The 20,325-nt window shown below is 37.4% G+C and overlaps 1 protein-coding gene across 2 annotated transcripts; it reads left to right on the top strand.

The window, feature by feature from the left end:
* The first annotated feature begins 3,429 nt into the window (after positions 1–3,429).
* On the top strand, positions 3,430–13,449 carry LOC121367032. 2 transcript variants are annotated; one of them, XM_041491234.1, is made up of 6 exons: positions 3,430–3,536; positions 7,532–7,816; positions 10,466–10,496; positions 10,615–10,668; positions 11,166–11,394; positions 12,994–13,449. In XM_041491234.1, exons 2-6 carry the CDS (start codon positions 7,600–7,602, stop codon positions 13,192–13,194), a joined length of 732 nt encoding a protein of 243 aa, XP_041347168.1. In that variant the 5' UTR covers positions 3,430–3,536; positions 7,532–7,599; the 3' UTR covers positions 13,195–13,449. The 2 variants fall into 2 exon arrangements, with proteins under 2 accessions (XP_041347168.1, XP_041347164.1); XM_041491230.1 differs by lacking the exon at positions 10,466–10,496 and having other exon boundaries at positions 10,584–10,668.
* Positions 13,450–20,325: the final 6,876 nt, after the last annotated feature.

Below are 20,325 nucleotides of genomic sequence, written 5' to 3'. Positions count from 1 at the left end.
ATTTATATATACAGTGAAACCTGTCTAAACCGGATCACACCGGGGACCTACTATTTATATATACAGCGAAACCTGTCTAAACCGGGGACCTACTATTTATATATACAGCGAAACCTGTCTAAACCGGGGACCTACTATTTATATACACAGCGAAACCTGTCTATTTATATATACATTTGAAACCAGTCGAAACCTGTCTACCGGATCACACCGGGGACCTACTATTTATATATACAGCGAAACCTGTCTAAACCGGATCACACCGGGGACCTACTATTTATATATACAGCGAAACCTGTCTAAACCGGATCACACCGGGGACCTACTATTTATATATACAGCGAAACCTGTCTAAACCGGATCACACCGGGGACCTACTATTTATATACACAGCGAAACCTGTCTAAACCGGATCACACCGGGGACCTACCATTTATATATACAGCGAAACCTGTCTAAACCGGATCACACCGGGGACCTACTATTTATATACACAGCGAAACCTGTCTAAACCGGATCACACCGGGGACCTACTATTTATATACACAGCGAAACCTGTCTAAACCGGGGACCTACTATTTATATATACAGCGAAACCTGTCTAAACCGGATCACACCGGGGACCTACTATTTATATACAGCGAAACCTGTCTAAACCGGATCACACCGGGGACCTACTATTTATATATACAGCGAAACCTGTCTAAACCGGATCACACCGGGGACCTACTATTTATATATACAGCGAAACCTGTCTAAACCGGATCACACCGGGGACCTACTATTTATATATACAGCGAAACCTGTCTAAACCGGATCACACCGGGGACCTACTATTTATATATACAGCGAAACCTGTCTAAACCGGGGACCTACTATTTATATATACAGCGAAACCTGTCTAAACCGGGGACCTACTATTTATATATACAGCGAAACCTGTCTAAACCGGATCACACCGGGGACCTACTATTTATATATACAGTGAAACCTGTCTAAACCGGATCACACCGGGGACCTACTATTTATATATACAGCGAAACCTGTCTAAACCGGATCAAACCGGGGACCTACTATTTATATATACAGCGAAACCTGTCTAAACCGGGGACCTACTATTTATATATACAGCGAAACCTGTCTAAACCGGGGACCTACTATTTATATATACAGCGAAACCTGTCTAAACCGGATCACACCGGGGACCTACTATTTATATATACAGTGAAACCTGTCTAAACCGGATCACACCGGGGACCTACTATTTATATATACAGTGAAACCTGTCTAAACCGGATCACACCGGGGACCTACTATTTATATATACAGCGAAACCTGTCTAAACCGGGGACCTACTATTTATATATACAGCGAAACCTGTCTAAACCGGGGACCTAGTATTTATATACACAGCGAAACCTGTCTAAACCGGATCACACCGGGGACCTACCATTTATATATACAGTGAAACCTGTCTAAACCGGATCACACACACCGCGGGGATCAAAAAGTAAAGTAAAAATGCATGAAATATATAGTTTAAAAAATTAGGTATCTGAATACTTTTTGCACATATGAAAATATATTGCCTAGTATATGAAAATATAAATAAATAAATAAATAGAAGAAGCATTGTTACTTCTCCAATAAAATATAACTGAGAACAAAATTATTATTATTATTATTAATTATTATTATTATTATTATTATTATTTGTACTACTAATATATTCCATTATAACCTTATTCTAAGTGTAGTCCGCAAATTGCGAAAACAATATTACTAGTGCATACGCTACATGCAGACTACATCGGTTAATAAATGTTACATTTGTCGTCATTATCCTAATCTGTGCAACAGTGGCGTGCCAAACATTAAGTAGGGCCTACTGTAGAAGAGAACTTGAAACATATTCTTGAAAAAAGTTTAAATCTGGTTGTACACTACAACGTAACTCTACGACTGTAAAGGTAAGTGACGTGTAAAGATGGATCTATATTTACGTCTGCAACCATTACCACATTAATGGAGGTATACACACGGTATGTGACAAATCAAGCTCATTGTCTTCGTTATGTTTTAACGTGGCAAAATCTCACATTTTCATGTCTTCTAAATGTCAGACTTTTCTAGAAAATCTGAACAACAAAACCATTCATGTTTTCAATTCGTATCTTTGCACATGCCAGAATCAAAAGTACGTTTTAACAATTTGGTGTTCCCACGAATCACTGTCGGATGTTTCGCTGTAGTAGGATTGCCACTTCCTAGTACGATGCATCAGGGCTAGGGAGTAGCTATACTAGAAACTACGAGTTGAAACGTTACCACATGCTTGACATTAATAAATCAATAAGCACTAGTGGTGTCGTTAAACAAAACAAACTTCATATTTTTCTATAAATTTGAAGGTGTAGTAATGAATTAGCGTTTAACGACACCCCAGCACGAAACATTATATCCACTATTGCAGACGCGTATGCAGAAATTTTAGCATGAGGGGGTCTAGACTGGCGAGCGACTTTTATGGTGGGGTCGAGACATGCTCCCCGGGTAAATGTATTGAAAAAGAGAAAATGTGCTCATGTGGGGGGGGGGGGGGTCGACCTCCAATCACCACCCCCACCCCCACCCCCACCTGACCTCTGCAGAAGCAGAAGTAGGTGTGAGACTGAGTGTTAAACAATGGTAAATAAATGAATAAATCCATGATCAACATCAGTATCAAAAGGTTAAAATAAAACACTGTAAAGAGCTGTGCAAAAAATACAACTATCACAGGTAAGTAAAATTAAAACAGAGTACAATTCGGTATCTCAAAGGGCAGTGTATCAGGACAAGATGGTCAGCTAATTGGATTATTGCTTTAAAGCTGGTGGGTACTGAGTTCGTATCCGTGTATCGGCTCCTACCTAGATAGTGCTAATAGCTTAACCAGGAGGTGTAAGGTTTCTCCTTTTAACCACTGACAACAAATCATTACCCCAGGACAGTCCAGATAGCTGGGTGTGTGCCCAGGACAGCGTGCTTGAGCCGTGGCTGGATCATAAGCATGAAAGCAGGTTAAATAAAATCTAAATGAAGCCCCGTTCACAGATTGAGGGTCTCCGATGTCAACAGATTGCCATTGCCTCTCCTGATCATTTCTACTGTTTGTCCTAACTGAAAGATATTTATCTGGGGGATAGTTTACACGTGATGCGTGCTTCGATGATTTTCAATGGACGCTGTATGACAGTTTTATGTTTTACATATCGCTTTAAACACGTACATACAATCTTGTCTTGTCTTGTATAATGGCTTTTTGTCTTATCCGTGGTCATGCATGTACAACGAATGACTGAAATCAAATATTGTTGTGTGTCTAATGGTTACCGATCTGTGACCCGCTGAATTTGTGATTTAAAACAATCGATCTCCCAATAACACAAAACACGTGATCGAAAATATAAATAAATGCCCTAATCACGTCTTGGTGCTATTTGTCGGACGACTGAGTTCACACCAGTGTGAAACGAACCAAGTACGTTTGCCAGGTACGTCATATAGAAACGAATTATTGTTAATGATCTATAAACATCTAATGGTATTACTAATTCATAGCTAATGTTAGTGATCTATTTCAGGAATATGATTTTGAAATTTTTCATGTGATTTCAGCTCTTCTTTTGTTTGTGGGTTAGTCAAATGCTTTTCACGAACTAGATTGGATTCCAAAGAACGCCAGCGTTATGATGTACAGGGACTCCCGAGGGTATTTTAAAACGTTTTATGGTAGACATGTGCAAGCCATATCCACTAAATACGATCATCAGTAACCAAAATGATGGCTGATGATATCCCATATTTTGATCTTGTGCATTTCGTTTCATCTCTTTGCTGAAACACTTGCACATTTATTTGTTCATCGTTTTAGACGAAGTGACGAACTTGACAGGTGTGGTGGCAGTATTCATGACAGGTGCCACCGGTGGGGGGATATGTTCACCTTTCACGAACACCTGATATCACCACTGTTATGACGGTGATTCATGAGTGCATGACATCACAGCTGTATTTATTCCAATGAGCTCTACCTTGTGCTAGTTTTGATTTAATAAACTGGTTTTGGGAATGGCAGTCCTCTTTACGGCAGTGCAACAAGGGTGTATTGTCCAGTAAAGGACCTCCTCTGGAGTGGCTGTCCTCCTATAGACGAGACACTAGATAGAGATTCATGGAGTCGACCATTATTTTGCCAGATGCCCGTTCCACTCTGCATTGTACAGAGATGCGGTTTTGATCGCGGATAACGGTTTTGTCGTTCAAATTTGATTTGAAATGGTTCAAGATGTATTTTGTTTAGGTACAGTACAGAGGTTTCAGCCTCTTCTTTCTTAGATCAGTTTTAAAATTAGTATCACATATAAATTACAAAATGTCCAAGTGTTTCATTAGAGATGAAAAAGTTTGCACAAAGTCAAATGAGTATCGCATCCCTGGTATAAATATCTTATGATAATACATAATGGTATTATTAACATTAGCAATCCATAAACATCTACTGCTATTTTAAATATTTGTACATGATAATTAATATTAGTAATCTATAAACATCTAATATTATTAACACTATTATCAATATTAGTGATCTATAAAATGTAATGGTATTATTAATTCATAATTAATATTAGCAAATGAATAAACATCTAATATTATTGCTTTATAATTAATATTAGTAATATATACATATTTAATGGTATTACTGTTATTAATATTAGTAATACATACATATTTAATGGTATTACTGTTATTAATATTAGCAAACTATAAACATCTAAAGGTATTATTACTTCATAATTAATATTAGCAATCTATAAACATCTAAATGTATTACTGTTATTAACATTAGTATTAAATCTTTAAACATCTACTGATATTACTTCATAATTAATATTAGTAATTTATAAACATTTAAATGTATTACTGTTATTAATATTAGTAATTTATAAACATCTAATAGTATTGTTACTTTATAATTAATATTAGTAATCTATAAACATCTAAAGGTATTATGTTATTAATATTAGTATTAAATCTATAACCATCTAATAGTATTGTTACTACATGATTAATATTACCAATCTATAAACATCTAAAGGTATTACTGTTATTAATATCGGTAATCTATAAACATCTAATAGTATTGTTACTACATAATTAATATTACCAATCTATAAACATCTAAAGGTATTACTGTTATTAATATTAGTATTAAATCTATAAACATTAAACAGTATTGTTACTTCATAATTAATATTAGCAATCTATAAACATTTAAAATTATTACTGTTATTAATATTAGTAATCTTTAAACATCTAATAGTATTGTTACTACATAATTAATATTAGCAATCTATAAACATTTAAAATTATTACTGTTATTAATATTAGTAATCTTTAAACATCTAATAGTATTGTTACTACATAATTAATATTAGCAATTTATAAACATCTAAAGGTATTACTGTTATCAATATTAGTAATCAATAAACATCTAAAGGTATTACTATGGTATAGTTAATATTAGCAGTCTACTAGTATAAACCTCATCACAATCATCATCATCATCATCACTATTATTATTATTATTATTATTATTATTATTATTATTATTGATCGCTATTAAATGCATCCAGTAAGTACAGAATGTAATGATCAGTGTTAAGTATACTCCCCACAGAAATCATAAAAATAAAATGGTATTTCTCGAGGTAAATAAAACCAAGATAATCTACATCCATGTATGTACAACCACGATTCTAACGATCATTGTCGTATTTGTACCCACGGGTGTATGTTACTACTTTCACTAAATGTAAATTATTAATGCATTTAAACGTATTTTATTTCCATTAAGTGATAATTCGCCGAGTGTGTGTTAATACCATTTCGATGTTTTTCCGTTACACCAAGTTCAAACAAAACAAACCGAGTTCATATTTGAGTGGCTGGTTGACATAAAATAATTCTCGGTCCATTATATCTTTACGGAAATGGTATCCACTTCAGATGCATTATAAATCTCTTATATATAAATACTAAATTCATAATCTCTTGGACTTGCGTTAAAACGTATTTTAAATTCAGTCTGTTAGTATATTTGTATATTGTGATCTCGGTTATCTGTATATCACAGCACTAAGTTAATCAATGACAAGCTTAGCCAATCAGACTGAATACTGACGTCTTCGTCATGTGAAGAACGGGTAACTCTAATAAACCAACAACTCAGAATATTTTGTAGAGAAATTTATCTCTGGTAAGTGTCTAAGTCTATCTTTTTGTTTTTGTTTTGAATGTTGTTATTGTTGTTTTATTTTATTTTATTTTTTTTACTTCATGTTTTTTTAATGTTTGGGTTTTTTTGGGGGGAGGGGGGTTAAGGAGTATTATTTTTGTTGTTTTATATTAGAGTTGTTTGGGAGGTTTTTTTTGCTCTCATTTTGCTCTCATTAATAGTTTTGGGAATGATATAATTAAAATCGAAACCTTACTAGATATTTAGTACACGTTCATGTGGACGGCGCCAGTGGTGAGAAGAAAACAAGATGGTATTCTCTTCAGACTTCGGCTTAATGGAGTCTTAACATTTAGACTTGCTTTTGAGCATTCTGTAAAAGAAAATATTAAAATTAAAATGTTTGTTTTTCTAATTATTTTAGTGCTAGTGGGAGACTTAAACTATTTTGATATAACGTCTATTATAAGATTATTTATGACCACTAACTAACTCTGACATAAATTTTTAGATGTGCATTGTTTGGTAAATTAGAAACATTTCAGATAAGTGGTGTTAATAATGACTATATTTTACTACAGGTCAGCTGTTCATTGCCTAACTACCGTTTTTAATGGATGATTTTAATAACACGTTTTAGCTCCACTATCACGTTCATCAGCTGAGCTTTTCTGATACCGATTTGTCCGGCGTTCGTCTGTTATATACAGTACAATGATCTTTTTGAGTACCCTTCACAAAATAGTAGACACATATTTAGGAAATTTTTATTTTTTTATTAAATTGTTTTAAAATTTAAATAGAAAATTTTAAAGTCTGTCTTATCCCAGATTCTTTGGGGCAGTTTCAGAAAATGATATATAGATATTTTTGACATTTGTAGTGTGTGGCTTGTAATTAAATTTTTAAAAATTAAATAGAAATTTAACATTGAACATTTAAAAGTCTATCTTCACCTAGTGTTTTAATTTAGTAGTTCTGAAACTTAGTATAAGTATTGGAAGCCTTCACAAACTAATAGAGATAGATTTTGAAAATGTCGATTTTTTTTTTTTTGGCAAAAGGAGCAAACTATTTGCACACAATTATAATTTTTTTAAGATCATTAAATGATGTTTCCAAATTGTCGTTTATACTGTCATCAAAAGGTGTATAAAAAGTGGTCTTTTAAAACAGGTGGCTGCTTAATAGAGGTTAGATTATGCTATATTAAATTATTTGGGATCATAAAAATATGTCCTCTTAATACAGGTGGTCGCTAGAACAGGTTTCACTGTATGCGGTTTTATTAACTTTCTACAAGTAACTGCGTGTTGGACATGACTACGACAATATCTCCATGCGGTGACCCGCCATCTGTGCTGAATGGACAGGTTTATAAACAGACATCTGGAAGCACGGAGTACGAGTGTCTGTCTGGGTTCGCCATGAGTGGAAACAAAGTGATCACGTGCACCACGGGGGCCACCACGTCATGGGACAGCAACATCCCGATCTGCAGCATCATCGACCAGACAACGAAAATATACGTCAATGGTAGGTCATTGTTGTTGTCAGTGGTAGCTAGTGTAATGTTGCAGGTATACGCCCATGGTAGGTCATATGATGTTGCAGGTATACGTCCATGGTATGTCTATGATGTTGCAGGTATATGTCCATGGTATGTCATATGATGTTGCGGGTATACGTCCATGGTATGTCATATGATGTTGCAGGTATACGTCCATAGTAGATCATATGATGTTGCAGGTATACGTTTATGGTATGTCATATGTTGTTGCAGGCATATGTCATATGGTGTTGCAGGTATACGTCCATGGTATGTCATATGATGTTGCAGGTATACGTCCATGGTATGTCATATGATGTTGCAGGTATATGTCCATGGTATGTCATATGATGTTGCAGGTATACGTCCATGGTATGTCATATGATGTTGCAGGTATATGTCCATGATGTCATACGATGTTGCAGGTATACGTCCATGGTAGATCATATGATGTTGCAGGTATACGTCCATGATATGTCATACGATGTTGCAGGTATACGTCCATGGTAGGTCATATGATGTTGCAGGTATATGTCCATGGTTCGACAGTAGTCGGTCAGTGTTGTAGATATATACGGATGACAGATCATGTAAAGTTACAGATGTAAAATGCAATGATAGGCCATGTAATGTTATAGATGTAAAATGCAATGATAGGTCATGTAATGTTATAGATGTAAAATGCAATGATAGGCCATGTAATGTTATAGATGTAAAATGCAATGATAGGTCATGTAATGTTACAGATGTAAAAGGCAACGTTAAGTCATGTAAAATTACAGGTCTGTACATTATCGGATCACATCAAGGTAAAAGTCTGAATGATATATTAAACAACCAGATCATTGGGTATATGTTTGCTAACTTACAAGGCCCTCTCCTTTATTCAAACAGTGAATATGAATGGACACATTACATTGTGATACATACATACAAGTATATGTATATACAAATTGATTTCAATAATAACAATCAAATTGAGGAGAGAAGAGATTATTATATTCAACAGAATTTTGTAATAAATGTGATATATAAAAGAAACAGTGATAATACATGTGCAGTCAAACCATTAAATTATTTTTAATTTAAAAGAAGAGTTTATTTAATACATTTTTTAACACAAATAGTTTTTATTGTGAATATCACTTATGGTATTTCGTAGTCGTCAACGTTGTTGTTGTTGTCGTTGTTGTTTATCTCGGTGTGTACCTGGAATAAGGTTAAAGACTACTTTGAGAACAACGTGCTGATCGTTCATGTGTGGCATCAGATCAATGTATTGTTGGTTTCCGTGTTAAAACCAGTTAACAGCAGAACGCCACATGATATTACTAACGATTTTAAACGATATTACGTTGAAAATCATCAGATAGTACATGTAGAATAGAAGGAAAATATGAACCATGATCAAATACGTGAACAGTATTAGTATCACGTGATAAGTAATACCAGACCGAGTACTAACAGCGGCTATTGTGTGAAACGCGCTGTCTATTTTAATCCCAGTAATAGACTGGAATCGTCGGTGTACAGTTCAGCAGTGAAGCGCTCATCTGAGGTGCAGTCGCTGGTAGGGTCAAGCCTCCATTACGGACTCGGCGTGTGTTCACATCTTGACATCGGGAAGCGCATGTCAAAGTGTCCCTGCTGCTATTGGGTAGAAGTAGCAACTTGTGTTTTACTCAGTAAAACGCCGAGAGCTATTCATTATATTTAGCATAGCGTTGTCATTTGGTTGTAGTTTATCTATGGTCCCTGCCTCACTTGTCATTCGAAGGGTGTTTAAGTCTAGTTCTGGGTATAGCATAACGAGTCTCTTCATACAGACGACAGACAGCAGACGGTTATTATTGTTACTCCTTTGAGTTGGACAGTCAACTCCCGGCTTAGTTGAGTGATCCGATCACAGGACCGTTCAGAGAGAGCATCCATTATAGGTTCATCTTGTTGCACACAGTCACTGCTGCAATTGTGGGTTAAAATATATTTTATGACATTCTGTCTGTGTGCGTGTATACGTGAGTGTTCATGTGTGCATGCGTGCGTGTATGTGAGTGAATGTGTGTGAATACGTGTATGTGTGATCTGCATGTGTGTCTTTCTACTTGTGTATGTGTGTATGTGTATGTATAAGTGTTTACGTGTACATGTATAACTGTACGTGTTTGTTTTTAACTGCATTTGTGCGTGAGGTGATTTATCGAGAGATAAATTTATTCATTTCATTTTCAATTTATTTTCGTGCTTATGTCCAGTTAAGGTTCAAGCACGCTGTCCTGAGCACACACCAGAACAGAGGGTTAGTGGTTAGTTAGAGATAAGTCGGTGTAGTGACCATACGGGGTGTGAACCCAGTACCTACCAGCTAACAGAGATATAAAGTACTTGTTTGTGTTTCAGACTCGTGGTAGATGTATCTGGTGGCGGCAAGTCTCGGCTCTGGGTGGTAGCCTGTACCGGGATGTGAACCCAGTACCTACCAGCTAACAGAGATATAAAGTACTTGTTTGTGTTTCAGACTCGTGGTGGATGTATCTGGTGGCGGCAAGTCTCGGCTCTGGGTGGTAGCCTGTACCGGGATGTGAACCCGGTACCTACCAGCTAACAGAGATATAAAGTACTTGTTTGTGTTTCAGACTCGTGGTGGGTGTATCTGGTGGCGGGACTTCTCGGCTCTGGGTTGTAGCCTGTACCGAGATGTGAACCCAGTACCTACCAGCTAACAGAGATATAAAGTACTTGTTTGTGTTTCAGACTCGTGGTGGGTGTATCTGGTGGCGGCAAGTCTCGGCGCTCTCTTCATTCTCGCCTTCGTCTGGCTCGTCTGGTGCATGTGCTGGTGAGTGACGACGAATCCTCTTCACTGGTCTAACACCCAGTCTGATTAAAATCAGCTCCACTGGTTAATAACTGGTAGACCAGTAAAGCTGATTTCAATCACCTTGATTTAACATCAATAGCGAAGTTATAACGTGCTTTTAAATTAAATTTGCCAACATTTGATGTTTAAATGCAGATTGCAAGTTCAATGTGGCAAGTGTAAAGGTGAACACGAATATATGTATTAATATAATATATTTGACGTAATTTGTACAAAGATACGAACGCTGATGTTTTGACGCTTTTTCTTGGGGGTTTTGTATGGGTTGTTTGCACTTTTGTGGGACTGGGTGTTGTTGCTTTGTAGTTGTTGTTGTGTGTCTCGAAGTGCTGTTGGTAATTAAGATGGTGTTGGTGATGATGATGATAATGATGATGATGGCTTTGTTGCCCCCACTCACACGACATATTTATGATGGCGTTAGTAGTCTGTTTTTATTTTTATTAATAATACAGCGCGGCCGGAAGGAAGGCTGTTGTGTTTCCGGTAGGTCAGTCGTCCAGGAATTCCTATTGTGGATCGTGTTGCCGGAAATCACGTGATCGAGATGGTCTCGTGGCCGAATCACCACCCGGATATTACCACTCTTCAAGAGGTCCGGTTCGTCAGTATTACCACCCGTCAACAGGACTCTTAGACCTGGAGGATGGCGTCTTCTTCGTGCCAGTCCGACCCGTCGACCAGGTTAGCGTCATTCTAGCTATTTCAATATGCTTTTTGTCTTTGAATATCTTTTTAAACATCCATTTTTGTCTTTGAATATGTTTTTAAACATCCATTTTTGTCTTTGAATATATTTTTAAACATCATTTTTGTGTAGCAGGAGAGGACGCTATAAGTTGGCCTACTCTATCCTGGGTTTTTTCTTTGTAATGTCGACCTACAAATATCAATGGCTAATCTTTTTATGGGAAACATGACTCTATTGATTGCTAACTTACTTACTTACTTACTGACTAACTGACTAACTTACTTACTGACTTACTTACTAACTGACTTACTGACTTACTAACTTACTGACTGACTAACTTACTTACTGACTGACTTACTGACTTACTGACGTACTTACTGACTTACTAACTAACTTACTTACTTACTTACTAACTAACTAACTTACTTACTTACTTACTTATAAGTATTTGACGTGCCTATGTCCAATTAAGATTGAAGCACACTGCCCTGGGGCCAAAGTGCAGCAGTCTAGACTGCCTCCTCGGGACAGAACGGGGGTTGGACAAAAGGTGCAATGGCTTTTATTATTTGGTTAATTAGTGATCTATACTCTATATAATTAGTTGGTGTATTTTCTAATGAAAGTAAGTTTATTGTCGTAGTTTTAAAGTTTAAAAAGATTTGGATGACAAGTTTGGCGGTCCCAAAAAGTTTATAAAAATATGTTGACCAATTTTGATGCCACGACCTACAGAGAAATTATGACACGCCCACCAGTGGACCTACGGGTTATGGTTTTGTGTTCTATTGATTAATGATCAGATCAAAATAAATGAAAAAAATCCAACCTTACATGTTGTTCGAATATGTAAAAGGAAAAAGGAAAAAAGCAATTGAAGGACTTTTGCAAACGAGGCACGTTTAGAATGTGACGATTAAAGCTCTGTTTGACCTGGGGACGAATTAAGAGTTGTTGTCGTGACACCGCCACACACGACACCGATTAAACTATTGATAAAGTAATAGCAAACTCTAATGATTTCCAGTTCTCATCGAGTGTTCACAATGAAGTTTACATTTATTCATTTCGTGTTCAGAACGACAAATAATCTTCTTTATTCCACACTTCGATGACAATTTCAACAGATCAGTCCCGCGTCAGAATTACTCCAGACGATGTAGTCCTGCCCCAAGTTTCAGCCAGCTAACGTTTCGCTAATGTTCACCAACTATTTGATTGGTTCCTGACGTGGCCATTTGGGTTAACCAGACTAGCGGATGGTGGCCTTTTTTGTGTTTTTTTTTTCTTCTTTTTTTTTGGGGGGTGGGGGGTGGGGGGTGGGGTCTGGTTGAAGTCAGCAAGGTTGTTTTAAATATGACCTTATGTTAGTGACAGAACCCAAGTCAAACAAAGATTTGTGATGGAAACATCAACTGGCTTATCTATTGTAATTAAACATTTAAATGCTATAATTAATATATTAAATATACCCGAGATTGCAACTTTAATAACCGAGTCACCTAACAGCTTCTCATTAATAATATGCTAGCGTGATTTACACTGTTCGTTCCTTACCTTGCCGTTTAGTTATTGAAATATCTGTTATACAGAACCGACAAGATAACAGCCACGTCACTAAGCCAGCAGCAAGTCCTATAAAAGAAGGCACGCCCAGAAAACATGACGTCACTTGGCAACGCGTCGTGCAGCAGGTGCAGGAGGAGAACACGAAGCAGAGGAAGGCGAAGGAGTTGGACGCGTGGATGCCGCACTCCCACTCGTTACGTAACATCAACACTAGCACCAAGTGACGAAACACCAACTCCCACCCGTTGTTACGTAACATCAACACCAGCACTAAGTGACGAAACACCAACTCCCACCCGTTACGTAACATCAACACCAGCACTAAGTGACGAAACATTAACTCCCACCCGTTACATAACATCAACACTAACACTAAGCGACGACACATCAACACGAGTATCAAGTGACGACACGTGAACACGAACGAGCACCAAGTGACGACACATCAACACCAACTGACGAAACATCAATACCAGCACCAAATGACGAAACATCAACACCAAGTGACGAAACATCAACACCAGCACCAAGTGACGAAATATCAGCACCAAGTGAAGAAACACCAACAACAGCACCAAGTGACGAAATATCAACACCAGCACCAAGTGACGAAACATCAACACCAAGTGATGTAACATCAATACCAGCACCAAGTGACGAAACATCAACACCTAGTAACGAAATATCAACACCAAGTGACGAAACATCAATACCAGCACCAAGTGACGAAACACCAACACCAAGTGACAAAACATCAACACCAGCACCAAGTGACGAAACATCAACACCAGCACCAAGTGACGAAATATCAACACCAGCTCCAAGTGACGAAATATCAATACCAGCAATGGGTGACGAAACACTAACACCAACAACGTGACAAAATAGCAATACCATCACCCAATGAATCACCAAGTGGCGAAATATCCATACAAGCGCAAGGTGATCAAATATCAACACTAGTAACACATCAACACGTGGACTGGCAAAACATCAACACTAGTAACACATCAACACGTGGACTGGCAAAACATCAACACTAGTAATACATCAACACGTGGACTGGCAAAACATCAACACTAAATATGAACAGATAAAACATCAACACAAGCGAAACACAGTACAGACCCAAAGTGACAAATCATCAATTGCAAGCACCAGTGACAATGCATCATTTTAAGCAGCAAACCTACAGTGTTGACTATAACGATTTACATTGTAGACTTATCAGTATTTCGTTACATCCTTTCAACACATTCAAACATTGGAATGACTTATTTATTTACATGTTATTGTGTTATGTCAGTAGTAGAGTTATACGGTAAAAGAAATTTGATAATTTTGTAGACACTTATTAGAAATTATGTTTTTAAAATATCATGTGTATAGATGACTTGGCTTTTTTAATCATTTATTATTGTTATTATTTTTAACTGCATTTTGATTAAAAGTATTCCGAAGTTGTCTAAAGGGTTTGAAATTCATCACGTGTATACGTTCCTTGTTCCAGCAATATACGGGTAAACACGTAATCTGTTTTAGCGGACTAAACTTATGCCTGGTTTCCCTAATGTCTCTAACGGACGCAGGTCAATGCAGACACTCTACGGTTGACAGATTGGCGATGTTGAACAAGTGTTAACTTCCACGATCCGATGCAGTCAGTTTACTACTGTGTTTACAGATTTTGTGCAAACCAGGATTTATAGTTTACAAATAACATCCAAAGATGTGAAGCCTTTTGAAAGGTACGGTTTTTTACTTCAAATACAGGGCTCGAATTTAATGACGGCACCATCGGCAGTTGCCGTCGTTGAAATATAAATTGCCGTGGGTTGGGAGCATCACCGACAGTAGTTTTATGCCGCTCGATAAAAAATACTGCCATCGGTAAAACTCCTCAACAAGAGCATAATGAATATATCTGGTGTACATTATCTGCCAGTATTTAACATTCGTACATGTGCAATAGGTCTACATGCAACACAATAACCTTTCAGTCAAATGTATAGTATGCTGTAAAAGTCACGTTTTAAAAACTTGCCATGGGCAGGCTCACAAAGGCCGTGAGTAACACATTCTTAAGCCCTGCAAATGGCGACACTGAACATATGGATCATGAGAGTCGAAAGGAAGGAATAATTGTTTTAATTAGCGATGCAATCAACACATTTTAATTATGGTTGTATGGCGTCAAACATTTGGTTAAGGATCACAGATAATGAGATCGGGCTACGCTTTTCGATTAGCAGCAAGGTAACGTTTAAAGGCATCATCCCACAGGCAGGATAGTACCTACCATAGTCCTTGTTACCCCAGTTGTGTTTATACCAATGGCATGATATTATGTTTTAAGTTTAACAAAGTATGTAGATTCATGTTGAGGAGTTTGAGCGTTTGCAGTAAATCTGCTAGCGCTCTTACACCTGAACTCACAACTGACGTGGGGGAGGGGGTATTATGGATTGTGTTCAATAGATGTGTGTCTAATGTAAAATATACATTGTAAGTATTTGCTTGTTTCTATGAGAGCATGCTACATAATTTATATTTCAACAACAGAACAATTAATTATTAATAGTGTATTTTAAATGTTACAAGATTAAAAAAACAGAAAAACTGCCAATCAAAGTTACACGTCTGCTGATAAATATGTCCGAAGGGAGGTAACCGTTGCTCGGTATGACGACCAATTTCTTATCTCAGAATCACGATTTTCTTTATTCAGGCGTTGTGCACGAATGTATACGTCGGGGGTCTAGACAGTGGCGAGCGATGTTTCATTGGTGGGAGTGGGGGGGGGGGGGGGGAGAGGTTGACTCATGATCCGCTTTGGGCTGTGGTGTTCAACCCCCGAACGCCCCTGCACACGCGCCTGTATTACCACAATAATATCGTGATATCCTAGCAGACGAATTGGCGTCTAGTTACTAGTGTTTAATTAATGCCACGTGGTCCGCATTCTGGTTGTTGCTAAACACAGCATTATTTAAACAACACTCCCGCTATATGGCAGAACACTGGAGATAGATTGAACGATAAAAATACCCATACTAGATACCAGACTGCCGTTCAGCTAGATTGCTCAACATTAAATGGTCTCGCTCATAGACTCAAAACAAAATAGCCTACAAGACAAGACGTGAAGTAGTAAATACTAACATACATTCTTCTTCTTCCTTTTTCTCTCCTGTTTTCTTCTTCTTGATTGATCTGTGTGTCTGTGTTCTTATTGGTGTCAATGACGGCATACCAGTCGACTGTCATACGTCATATGTGAAATGTGTTGCTTTCTGGACTTCTTCATTGACACACCAGCGTCGGTGGCGTCGTGGTTAGGCCATCGGTCTACAGGCTGGTAGGTACTGGGTTCGGATCCCAGTCGAGGCATGGCATTTTTAATCCAGATACTGACTCCAAACCCAGAGTGAGTGCTCCACAAAGCTCAATGGGTAGGTGTAAACCACTTGCACCGACTAGTGATCCATAACTGGTTCAACAAAGGCCATGGTTTGTGCTATCCTGCCTGTGGGAAGCGCAAATAAAAGATCCCTTGCTGCTAATCGGAAAGAGTAGCCCATGTAGTGGCGACAGCGGGTTTCCTCTCAAAATCTGTGTGGTCCGTAACCATATGTGTGACGCCATATAACCGTAAATAAAATGTGTTGAGTGCGTCGTTAAATAAAACTTCTTTTTTTTTCATTGACAACATATAATTCAAATTTGAGGGTATGGCATGTAGACAGGAAATAGGAATACCCATGGGCACCAACTATGCTCAGCTATTCGCCGAATTGTTACTCTGCATATATGCAATATATAATATGCATAATATGAATCAGAATTTCGGACCAAACTGGTTAAACGAAAACAAAGGAATCTGCCTAAACTATAGTTTCAGCTATATTGACGATCTTATATCATTCAATAATAGCAGGATTACAGATTATCTTCCATTGATTTATCCACAAAGAGAAATAAAAGAAACACTTGAAGGTTTCTACCTCGACCTATGAACAGAGATTCAAAGCGACACTGGTATCCAAACTAAGCTGTATGACGAAAGGGATGACTTAACTTTCAAATTGTCAATTTCCCCTTTATGTCGAGCACTATACCTTCTGCTCCAGCTTTTGGTGTCTACATATCACAAGTTGTAAGAAACCTTAGAGCATGTTCATTGTATGTAGATTTTAAACAACGCCATGTTCATTGTATGTAGATTTTAAACAACGCCATTTCATTCTGGCACAGACGTTGTGACATCGGGCTTATAATGTCCAAAGACCTCTGAGAGCATTCAAAACGTTTTATGGTTGACATTCGATGCATTACTAACCAGTGATGACTTATGGTATTCCGTATTTTGATCTTGTGCATACCTTTTCATCTTTTTGGTGGAGTTTGCACATTTGTTGTCGTTTTGTTTTTGTTTGCTGTTTTTGTGTGTTTTATTTTTGTCGTTTTAGATGGAGTGAAGAAATTAACATCTTTTGTGGTAGTACTCATAACGGGTGTCATCGGTGGGGCAGGATATACTCAGCTGTTGTAGTAGTACTCATAACGGGTGTCACCGGTGGGGCAGGATATGCTCAGCTGTTGTAGTAGTACTCATAACGGGTGTCACCGGTGGGGCAGGATATACTCAGCTGTTGTAGTAGTACTCATAACGGGTGTCACCGGTGGGGCAGGATATACTCAGCTGTTGTAGTAGTACTCATAACGGGTGTCACCGGTGGGGCAGGATATGCTCAGCTGTTGTAGTAGTACTCATAACGGGTGTCACCGGTGGGGCAGGATATGCTCAGCTGTTGTAGTAGTACTCATAACGGGTGTCACCGATGGGGCAGGATATGCTCAGCTGTTGTAGTAGTACTCATAACGGGTGTCACCGGTGGGGCAGGATATGCTCGTGTTTCGCGAACACCTGATATCATCACTGTTATAACAGTGATTCATGGGTGTCTGTAATCACAGCTGTATTTATTCACATGAGCTGTCCTGTGCTAGGTTTGATTTAGTAAACTAGACTAGGAGTGGCAGTCCTCTTTGTGACTGTCAAAAGGGTGGATTGTCAGTAACGGATCTCATTGTGAGTGGCTGTCCTCCTAGACGAGTCACTAAATAGGGGTGACCGGTCAGTTTTACTATTGCAATATTATTGCGATACTTAAAATACTATTGTGATAGTATTGTGAATTCTTAAATCGCTTGATAACAGTAATATGAATAGATATTTCGCAAAATTATTTACCTCAGCCTTCCAGTATGTATGCGCGTGTGTGTGTGTATGTATGCATGAATGAATGAATGAATGTTTAACAACACCCCAGCACGAAAAATACATCGGCTATTGGGTGTCAAACTATGGTAAACGCAAATCAATATAAAAATTCAACAGTTAAATAAAAACACAGTGTAAAGAATTGTGTAAAAATACAAATATCACAGAAATACAAATATGACAGAAATACAAATATGACAGATATATAAATATGACAGATATATAAAATTAAAATTTAGAATAAAAGTCAGTATAACGTAAAAACTGCAATAAAAGTTCTGGATGGAATGGAAATAATTCCATCACATCTCTTTGTCCACATAAGTCTTTGCATGCATGCATGTATGTATGTATGTGTGTATGAATGAATGTATGAATGTATGTGTATGTATGTGTATGTGTGTGTGTGTGTGTGTGTGTGTGTGTGTGGGTGTGTGTGTGTGTGTGTGTATGTGTGTGGTTGTCTGTGGTTGTCTGTGGGAGTCTGCGCGCGTATGTACATATGTTTGTGTTTGTATGTTTGTACTTAGTTATTTGTAATAATGTCACTAGGTAGTGAAATCATGCGTTGGTCGTAGACGATATTTCATTATGCATTCTATCGAAACTATCGATAGTTGAGCAAACAATTGTGATAGTTCTTGATGGTTGAATTAACTATCGATGCATTGCTATTGAGGCACTGACTATCGTAACATATAGATAGTTTGATGTATTTTACACCACTACTAAATAGAGATTCAATAAATCCACCACTATTTTGTCAAATGCCCATTCGACTCTGCCTTGTGTAGAGATACGATCTTAATAACGGATAACAGTTTTGTTGTTCCTATTAGTTTTGACAGAGACGCTGTACCCCAACACCCCTCTCCCACTTCTACTTTCCGCTTTCCAAAATCATACTTCTATAACTAACTCTATTTCCGGTTATGTAACAAAACAGCAATTATTTGTGACACGTAAATAAAGAGGTTTATTTTATTGTTTGGCTGTTTATTTCATTTTGTCAAAAACACAGCATTATTTGGAATAAGATTGAATAGCATGGGTACCAGCCCTGTGTTCAGATTTTAGTGTACCAAATCAATTCCTGTTGCCAATAATGTTAACGTTTAGCCTACTAATAAACTGATATAAGCAGCGTATCAACACACCCAGGCAGTACAATAATATAAAGTGTGACACCTCACATTTAATCTACCTGCAAGAAAACAGGAGTATCAAATACCATTTACGAGATTTGATAAATGTTTTTATTAGTAACCCTCATTTTTGCCGAAAATCGAAGTTCCATTTTGAGGGGTACCATGCACTGGTTTCAACGCGCTCTCACACAGATGGTTGCCCTAATTATTGATCCAACAAGGTATTATAAGACAATATATACATTTGATTTGTACCTTTAAGTACTTTATTGAACCATCTACATAACCACCATATCACACTTATTATTGATATTTTATAAAAATAATTGAATTATGGGTACGGTCCATAATTCTGAGAAAAATAACGTCTATTTGGAGAGCAGAGGTGTGACGTATTATTCTCAGTCACGTGACGGGCATTCCCCAAATAACCGCAGTGCCAAAACGATTTACCAAGCTCGTGTAACGAGAACGCTTGAACGTCCTCTCCGACGTAGGGTAAATAGAGAAAAAATACCAATGAAAATAAGTTATTAAAAATTAATAAAAACATGTACTGAATGGTAATAAGCTTATACATTAATTTATTTTGGTAACAGAAGCATGTTAAACGTCGACAATCCCGACTAGTTAGGCCTTTGCATCTATAGGTAAATTTATCGTTAGTCGTACGCGAAAAACTCTAAACATCTGGATCACAAAACACCGTCATTTTCCACCTTGTCAGATTCATTATTATGCAAAATATGCCATAACAGCTGACTTGGGATAGGAATTGTTACATTTTTAAAGAATACTCTGAACTAGACGGTGTTTATTTATATACGATGTGACTATATATACGAAGGCCGTGTCTATAGCCTCCACTAACGAGGGCCAATCTAATTAAAATTAGCTCCACTATTACATATGGATCTAACAGC

This window comes from Gigantopelta aegis, chromosome 3 (assembly GCF_016097555.1).
Source record: "Gigantopelta aegis isolate Gae_Host chromosome 3, Gae_host_genome, whole genome shotgun sequence".
Lineage (NCBI taxonomy): Eukaryota > Metazoa > Mollusca > Gastropoda > Neomphalida > Peltospiridae > Gigantopelta > Gigantopelta aegis.
This window is presented reverse-complemented; position numbering and strand designations above follow the sequence as displayed.

Bases quoted from the DNA above. Each gene is read 5' to 3' on its own strand.
- LOC121367032 (XM_041491230.1), top strand. From the start codon at position 7,600: ATGACTACGACAATATCTCCATGCGGTGACCCGCCATCTGTGCTGAAT. The intron at 7,817-10,583 runs GTAGGTCATTGT...TTTGTGTTTCAG, and splicing joins AACGAAAATATACGTCAATG to ACTCGTGGTGGGTGTATCTG. The intron at 10,669-11,165 runs GTGAGTGACGAC...TTAATAATACAG, and splicing joins CTCGTCTGGTGCATGTGCTG to CGCGGCCGGAAGGAAGGCTG.